The 9,244-nt window shown below is 39.8% G+C and overlaps 1 protein-coding gene across 2 annotated transcripts; it reads left to right on the forward strand.

Annotated features, from left to right (window-relative positions):
- Positions 1–326: 326 nt before the first annotated feature.
- LOC135468581 (aldo-keto reductase family 1 member C1-like) lies at positions 327–7,751 on the forward strand. 2 transcript variants are annotated; one of them, XM_064746918.1, is made up of 10 exons: positions 327–482; positions 1,047–1,214; positions 2,635–2,751; positions 3,029–3,115; positions 3,850–3,966; positions 4,356–4,465; positions 5,289–5,370; positions 5,960–6,043; positions 6,491–6,573; positions 7,101–7,751. In XM_064746918.1, exons 1-10 carry the CDS (start codon positions 357–359, stop codon positions 7,135–7,137), a joined length of 1,011 nt encoding a protein of 336 aa, XP_064602988.1. In that variant the 5' UTR covers positions 327–356; the 3' UTR covers positions 7,138–7,751. The 2 variants fall into 2 exon arrangements, with proteins under 2 accessions (XP_064602988.1, XP_064602989.1); XM_064746919.1 differs by lacking the exon at positions 3,029–3,115.
- Positions 7,752–9,244: the final 1,493 nt, after the last annotated feature.

Genomic DNA, 9,244 nt, shown 5'->3' on the forward strand with positions numbered 1-9,244 from the left:
ATTAACAGAATGCGCGCGTTATACTAGAGTATTTAACAGGACATTCTGCTGCAATAGCAGAATACATTCTAGCATCACTCAGACAACATACTTTCTGTTAAAACTAACAGATTAAATCTTTGGGTGAAAGTGAAATATTCTTGAGTGCGGCGTTTAAACACCATTTAAATAAACAGATAGACAACTGCGTCCTTATTGTACGTAGTCTTTCTCATCATGTTATTGTGACCTATCTATTTTGGGACAGTGTGTTCTATCTGCCGCTCCATACATCACCAATACGTAAGTGGGTCACGTCATAACATACATATGTGTGCCCTGTATAATCGCCGATAAGGCTTGCCTTTATAACGTACATGAAGCGCTGTCTCACAGATCACTCTGTCCTGGCCAGGATGTCGACTTCGGGAACGAATCTACGCTTACACAATGGTGTAGAGATGCCTCTTGTTGGATTTGGTACATTTCAAGGATCGTATGAGGTTTGAAAGTTTTGCATGGGATGAACGGTTAATGTTAGAATGAGAGCAGCTTAGCTTGTCTGTAATGTATGACCCGATGTGTATTGCCCATGATACGAGCACGTACTGCATAGCTTTCCACAAACCCATGGTTCTATGTCCAAATCTGTTGTACGGAAGCCCTTTCCCACACCTGTCTCAGTTACTTCTCTTGGTAACTGGCCGGAGGGGAAGCCAGCATGCACACAGGTCTATTGTCTTGAGAATTAAAAGTATCTCCCCTTCCTGGTGACTACTTAATGACGCTTGAAAGCAAAGGAACATAAGTATCTGGTGTTTTATAACGAGACTATTAATTTGATATTTAAATTTGAGAAGAATTAAATGTGAGATTTATGTTTTAAGTTTACGACAGATCAATCATATCTTCAAGTTTATAAATATAAGGTATGTCCCTGTCGTTGAGGTACATACACTGGTTCCTTGTCGTAAATGACCCACTTGTACCTCGTCTGTGACGGTGGTATATCATATTACGTTCCCTGTTATCCCCGTGTTATCTCTCTTGCATCCCCGTGTTGACAGTGTGACCAGAATGTCGTGGTCAAGGCTACTAAAGAAGCTATAGATGCCGGTTATCGCCATATAGACACTGCCCAAGTGTACAACACAGAAACTGGGGTGGGACAAGCCATTAGGGAGAAGATAGACGAGGGCAAGGTGACACGGGCTGAGCTGTTTGTCACTACCAAGGTGAGACAGAGATGATGGTGTTGCATCGTTGTAGTAGTAATAGTAGGGGCAACAGTAGTAGTGCTTGCAGTAATGGAAATAACATTAGTATTAGCAGCGGTACGTAGTAGCACTAGTAGAAACTGTAGCCTTAGCGGCAAAAGTTGTAATAATACTATTAGCAGTAGTTGTAACAGTAGTAGTGACATTACTATTCAGGACCATTAGTAGTAGTAGGAGCAGTAGTACTTGTAGTAGTAGCACCGACAGCTGTATCGTTTGTAATAGTAGCAGTAGTAGTTATAACGGTAGCAGGAGCAGTAGTACTTGTAGTAGTAGCACCGACAGCTGTATCGTCTGTAATAGTAGCAGTAGTAGTTATAACGGTAGCAGGAGGAGTAATACTTGTAGTAGTAGCACCGACAGCGGTATCGTTTGTAATAGTAGTAGTAGTAGTTATAAGAGTAGTAGGAGCAGTAGTACTTGTAGTAGTAGCACCAACAGTTGTATCGTTTGTAATAGTAGCAGTAGTAGTTATAATGGTAGCAGGAGCAGTAATACTTCTAGTAGTAGCACCATGAGCTGTATCGTTTGTAATGGTAGCAGTGGTAGTTATAATAGTAGTAGGAGCAGTAATACTTGTAGTAGTAGCACCATGAGCTGTATCGTTTGTAATAGTAGCAGTGGTAGTTATAAGGGTAGTAGGAGCAGTAGTACTTGTAGTAGTAGCACCAACAGTTGTATCGTTTGTAATAGTAGCAGTGGTAGTTATAATGGTAGTAGGAGCAGTAATACTTCTAGTAGTAGCACCATGAGCTGTATCGTTTGTAATGGTAGCAGTGGTAGTTATAATAGTAGTAGGAGCAGTAATACTTGTAGTAGTAGCACCAACAGCTGTATCGTTTGTAATAGTAGCAGTAGTAGTTATAAAGGTAGTAGGAGCAGTAGTACTTCTAGTAGTAGCACCATAAGCTGTATCGTTTGTAATAGTAGCAGTGGTAGTTATAATGGTAGTAGGAGCAGTAGTACTTCTAGTACTGAGCTGTCGTTTGTAATAGTAGCAATAGTAATTATAATGGTTGTAGCAGCAGTAGAAGTAGTAATTATTCCGGGTATGACAGCAGTAGTACTAGTAGAAGTACTAGTAGCAATAGTAGTAGAAGTTGCCGTTGTAGTCATAGTTGTTGTAGCACTATGGCTGTGTCGCTTGTAGAAGCAGTAGAAGTAGAAGCAGTAGAAGTAGAAGCAGTAGAAGTCGAAGCAGTGGCAGTCTTGGGCAAAGTAGTAGCCGTAGTAACTACTTTAGTTGTGATAGTAGATTTAGTTGTTTAAGAAATTTGAAAACAAAAAAACTGTCCACATGAACCTGCAATAGTGACACTTTCATGTTTTCTCTTAACCAATCATTTAGCTATACCACTTTCTCGCTGCTTCTTTCCAGCTATGGAGTCACGCCCACAGACGTTGTGACGTTATACCCGCCCTAAAGAAGAGTCTGCAGACGATGGGCCTAGATTACGTGGACCTGTTCCTCGTACACTGGCCAGTAGCTCTCAAGGTATGATCTGAACGAGGAGGTTATCGTGCTGAAATCCTGTTATAATCTTGTTACTGGATTATTGGTCTGGATATAATCATATATTAGCTGAAATTAAAATAACTTGTATTTAAAACCAGCCTAAGTGAAAACATCTTTTTAGAATTAAAGTAGTTGTATATGTAAATGAAGCTATCACTGTAGATGGTTCGGTACCCAATTTCAGCTATGTGAAGTCATTTGGCTCTTCTTTACCGTGATGGCACCATGTATATTTCCACTTTAAACTTTATCTCAGGCGTCCTTGGATATTTTTTTCCCGCGAGATGAAAACGGGGAGCTTATTTTTGCTGACAAGGATATTGACTATGTTGAGACTTGGCAGGTATGTTGGTATTCATACGCACTTGATCAAGACTTGGCAAGTACACTAGTGTTCATACGTACTTGATCAAGACTTGACAGGTACGCTGGTATTCATACGCACTTGATCAAGACTTGGCAAGTACACTAGTGTTCATACGTACTTGATCAAGACTTCACAGGTACGCTGGTATTCATACGAACTTGATCAAGACTTTGTAGGTACGCCGGTATTCATACGCACTTGATCAAGACTTGGCAGGTACTCTGGGGTTCATACGCACTTGATCAAGACTTGCCAGGTGCGCTGGTATCCATACGCACTTGATCAAGACTTGGCAGGTACGCTGGTGTTCATACGCGCTTGATCAAGACCTGGCAGGTGCGCTGGTATTCATACGCACTTTTGATCAAAAGATCCCGTCACTACTATTATGTTGGGGGTTTCCATGGCGGGGGGGTGGGGGTGGGAGTGAGGGGTGAGCCCGCCAGCACGGCGCAATGACCCATGCGGTCGCTGTGAGTTCAAGCCCAGCTCATGGTGGCTTCCTCTACGGTCATGCGTGGGAAGGTCAGCCAGCCAACTGGATGGTCGTGGTTTTCCCCCGGGCTCTAGCCGGTTTTCTCCCACCATAATGCTGGCCGCCGCCGTATAAGTGAAATATTCTTAATTGATTACGGCGTAAAACACTAATCAAATAAATAAAAAAAACTGTTGTGTTCACATAATCATGAACACCTTCTGAATGCTCCTAGGGTATGGAAGACGCTTTGGAGGCCGGATTGACAAGGGCTATTGGTATTTCAAACTTCAATGAACGACAAATAGCGAGGGTCTTGAAAAACTGCAAGGTGAAGCCCATGAACCAACAGGTACGTGACCAGAAGCAGAGTAAACAGGTGCTCATACAGTTTGGGTCCACGCTGCCTGATCAATCTAAACAATAATATTAGAGATCACTAATGGCTTCTGGCTTCCAATCCCGTTATGATGAAAGGCGAATCGACAGTAAGGCTAACATGAGGGGTGAAATGTCTCTGAGTAAAACACCACGGAACAACAATTAAATTTCAAAGAATAGATTTTCTTGCGTTATGTTTTCAATTTTTTAAACTATTTTGGCGTCTGTGATAGAAGGTTTGAATGAATGATGATATACTGAAGACCTTATAAATTGTTAGATTTGTTTTTTTATTATTATTATTATTTACCTCGTTGTTGTCTGTTACCTGAAGGAAAATTGTCTGTGTCCCTTCCGCAGATAGAAAGCAATCCTTATTTCAACAATAATCAGCTGATACAGTTCTGTCAAAGTCATGGTATTACAGTAACTGCATTCTCACCACTGGGCAAGCCAGGACGAACGTGGCAGTGAGTACAATAAAGCTTTTCAGGAATGTTCATTTATTTATTTATTTGATTGTTAGTTGACCCCATACTCGAGAAGTTCAGGAATACCAGTGTATATATATTCAGTTTCTTATGTAAGACCGCACTTTGTTGAAGGTGATATATATACGTTATTAAATTACAACTGTATAAAGACTTGTACTTTGTATTCTAATTGCTACCCTGGATGTCTTACAAGCTCCAGTCTTATAATTTCAAGCATATTTGTATACAAACCAAAGAATAACCTGTTTGTAAGATCGTGTAATATCCTCGTTGGCATTTGAACCCGCTTTGTTGTCTGTCAGTTATTACTAGCATATTGTCCCATTGACGAGTGAACTGAATACGCCATGTGCTAAACGTTGAACTTGTCATTACGTGTATTTATGGTAAATGTCACTCGATCTATGTTAGAACATGGTTGACATATTTAATATATGTATATGGACGTGAGGGAAACATGCCCTTTACTACAGAAAAGTTGTGCTTGTGCATTTTTCTTCTAATTGCTGGTTTAACATCAGATACAAATGTACTAGAAGAATCCACCAAGGTGGACGATCGACTTTGCCTTTCTCATCAGAGCCAAGATGATAATAGGCTACCCTTACCGATAAGCTGTTATAACGCCTTTATCCTATTAAGTCAAATATTACCAAGTCTTATCATACTAAGTCAAACGTTACCAAGCCTTATCATACTAAGTCAAATGTTAAAAAGTCCTATCATACTTAGTCAAATGTTACGAAGTCCAACATTCCAAATGTTAAGCTTCGTGTTTGGTTTCATCTGCATTTGATAGGAACAACCCTGATGACCCTTATGTGGCCACAGATAAGGTGTTGATCTCGATAGGTGAAAAATATGGGAAAACTCCTCAACAGGTAACAGGTTGCACTACACCATTATACACGCAATACTAAAAATCTGTAATCTACGAATATGTCAGTCTATATCTAACTTGGAAAGAGCGATAACATAATATAGAAATGCATTCACTATGGCGCTGTCCTATAGTCTGCATGTTCAAATGTCACCAGGGTCAAAGTAAGCTCTACTATACACAGGAAATTGTGAGCTAATTTGCGGCCCAATTAGTAGTTTATAACTTTTTTTTTAATTTTTCAATAAGGCAAATCAATATTCATGATAACAATGCATGATACGGTGACTGCGCAAATGACGCTGATAAATATTTGGAATTTTTGTTAGATTTGTGTTCACAGCTGAGCCTGTTATATTTTCTCAAAGGCTCTTTTCACCTATTATCATTATCTTCAGCGAATATGCGTGTTTTGGGTTTGATTATCAGCCATCCCTTTTTGACGTTGATAAAATTAAGATTAAGGAACCTTTTCTTAAACGTGAGCTGACTGAGTGTAACAGAAGCAAACCTTCATTGGTGTGCAACAGACACCTAACTATTCTCGAACATAAATCAAGTTGATAGAAATGGAGTCTTCTGTTTTACAGATCGCTCTAAAATTCCAAGTTCAGAGAGGTGTGGCAATTATTCCTAAGTCTAACACACCGTCCAGGATCAGGGGCAACCGAGAGGTAATACAAGGCTCAGGGCAAAAGTGATTCCGAAAAAGAACTATAATCTTGACCACTTCCTTTTCTGGATACAGTTCTGTAGGCACAACGATCGTCTTCATTATTGATAACTTTGCAAGCTCTAAGCACAAGATGCACAAGCACTAAGGACATGCTTAACTTGATGCATGAAAACAACATTGAGTGTCAAAACTGCGCCATTGTCTGGTAAACTGTTCTTCCAACTTGATGACACGTTTTCACAGTTCAAAACCCCCGTAGGGTTTTTTGCAAACTAATTCTTTTAGACTGGCTTGAGACTGTTGCGTGGAAGTTGAAAAGAGTCCACAGAATGAACCAGCACATATTAAGCATATTTGGACAAATAGTCATGTCCTAAACCAGCCACCTCTCAACAAAATCTGTTATACTTTACGGCTGAAAATCTAAACACCATCTCATTTGCAGCTGTTCGATTTCACATTGACTGAAGAGGAGATGAAACAGATAGAAGGCCTGGATCGAAACTTCCGAATTTTATGGATAAATTTGTGAGTAAATTTCTGTATTTTCTTGAGCAGATTTCTATTATAAATTTGTACATAGAAAGTTTTCCAGAAATATATTAATCAAGCATTATTTCAATATCACCATAACGCTGGCCGCCCTAGTATAAGTGAAATTGTCTTTAGTGGGGCGTAAAACACCAATGAAGTAAATAAATAAATAAATAAATGTTTAATTATCTTGATGTTTTGCGATAGAGACTAATCAAGAATATTTCAGATTTATGGGAGAAAACTCCTCAACCTAGTCATATCTGCTAAATTATGTAATAAACAAAATTTTTGCTTTCAGATTTAATTTTGGGACTAAATGCTATAACTCAAAGAGATTACCATAGGCACATGTACCAAATATGTATAAAAACAGAACAAAATAAGGACTGCTAGGTTGACAGTTTAAAACAAAAATGATGTAAAAAAAATGTATTATTTGCCTATGTACGTAACAACTGACAACTTCGTTTTCAACCATTTTTATTGGGATCATTGTTTCTTGTTTTTCTCGATTTCAGCTTCCGTCCAAGTCGAGAGTACCCTTTTACAAGTTGACGTTTAAGTGATGTCGTGAATGTCAATCTAGTCCCATATTTTATGGCCAATATGCTGCTCCATATTATATCCAAACTAGAGTATATATGTTTATATTTACATGTCAGTATCAAAAAGCACGTGACACGTAAGAAACTGTGATTCATTTGACTGATAATTGATTTTAAAATCTAATGATAATCCTATGAAATGGTTGAATCGTTATTAGATAGTACAGGAAGAAACTTCTCTAGTGTTATTTGTCACAAGACCAAAAAATATATAGATATATAAAGTGAAGAGATATATGGCATATATCTGTTCACTATAGCATTAGTCATGAACTGGTGAAGTAAATGTATCCACGAACATTGGGTTTGTCAGACATAGAAGTCGATGTAGAGGCGTACTAATGGGAATGAAGATCGTGTAACTAAAACGTGATCACTTCAAAAAATACCGAATGTTCGGTCTAACTGACGCACCAAGGCAAGGATAGATTTACAACTTGGCGCAAAGTCGCAAAGGTTGTAATTGCGTAAGATCATAAAATTTGCATTGTAAAATGAGAACAATATACTCAGTAAAGATAATCTTCCTTCTCAAGATGAATAAATATAAAGCACAACTATTCCGTAGAGAATTGTATTGTTTATTGTTCTGATTTCTGTCTGTCTGTTCTGATTTCTGTTTCTTGCAAACATAGTTCAGGTAAACGCTGTCGCCATATACCTGTCCAGTCCTCTTGCTTTTTATCTGGATATATTTTTGAACAAGTGGGCCCAGAAGACACCGTCATATTCAGTGTCGACTGAGACAATGATAACTATCAGCATATACTGCACGAGGTAAACTTCCCAGTATAACACCACATAGCCGAGTAGCGGTAAAGCGTGGGCTCTATTCGAACGCACGACCTCCTTCGGAAGGTCTATGGTGAAGCGCGTTTGATCTACCCTTTGAAATAGGCTCGTGGATTGCGGGAGTTTTGTGAAAACTATAGATAACTCTTTTGCCAAGCTTTGGCGGCATGTACTCGCCCTGCCACAAGACACAGTATATGCACACACACCTAATGCCTCCTCGTCGTGATATGACTGAAAAATTAAGAACGTTACATCCTTTTACCAAGTTCAGGTGTACGCACACAGCGACACTGAAGACATCTATGTCTTAATTCTGTACACAGACCGTGTTTCAAACTCACGTAGCGTCATACGCCCACACAGCTACGATGCCGACGTTATGCCTTCAGCCCACAGACCCCGTTTACAAAACTCACGTAGCGTCATACGCCCACACAGCTACTATACCGACGGTATGCCTTCAGTTCGCAGACCCCTTTTACAAAACTCACGTAGCGTCATACATCCCCACACAGCTATCATATCCACGTTATTCCTTCAGTTCACAGACCCCTTTCACGAAACTCACGCAGCGTCATACCCCCCGCACAGCTACCATACCAACGTTATGCCTTCATTCCACAGACCCCTTCTACAAAACTCACGGAGCGTCATGCGCCCACACAGCTACCGCATACCCACGTTATGCCCTCACTCCACAGACCCCTTTATAGCCCTCTTTATACATAGCTGTCATACAAAGGTTATATCTCCACTAGAGAGGTCAGTTTTTCAAAGCTTAACCTACGTAGTTTTACGTGCACATGCAACATATCTACCGTGACAAAGCTGTCTTCAGCACAGAGATCGGTTTTACAACACTTAAGTAGCGTAACGTGCACATATAGCTGCCGTAATGACGTTATGCCTTCATTACAGAGGTCGTATTTGCAAAGCGTGTGCACATACAACTGTCTTCAGTACAGAGATCGGTTTAACAAAGTTTACGTCGCGTGTACAAATATAGATGCCATAAGAACGTGCCATAAGAACGGTTTTGATACACAAGTCGGTTGTTTTACAAAATTTACGTCGCGTGTGTACATATAGATGCCATAACGAAGTTATGCTTTCAGTACACAGGTCGGTTTCACAAAGCTTATATGTCGCGTGTGCACATATAGATGCCATAAGGACGTTATGGACAGAAGTCGGTTGTTTTACAAAACTTACGTATCGTGTGTACATGTACATATAGCCGCAATAGTGACCTCGTGCCAACA

Source organism: Liolophura sinensis, chromosome 6, assembly GCF_032854445.1.
Source record: "Liolophura sinensis isolate JHLJ2023 chromosome 6, CUHK_Ljap_v2, whole genome shotgun sequence".
Classification (NCBI taxonomy): domain Eukaryota; kingdom Metazoa; phylum Mollusca; class Polyplacophora; order Chitonida; family Chitonidae; genus Liolophura; species Liolophura sinensis.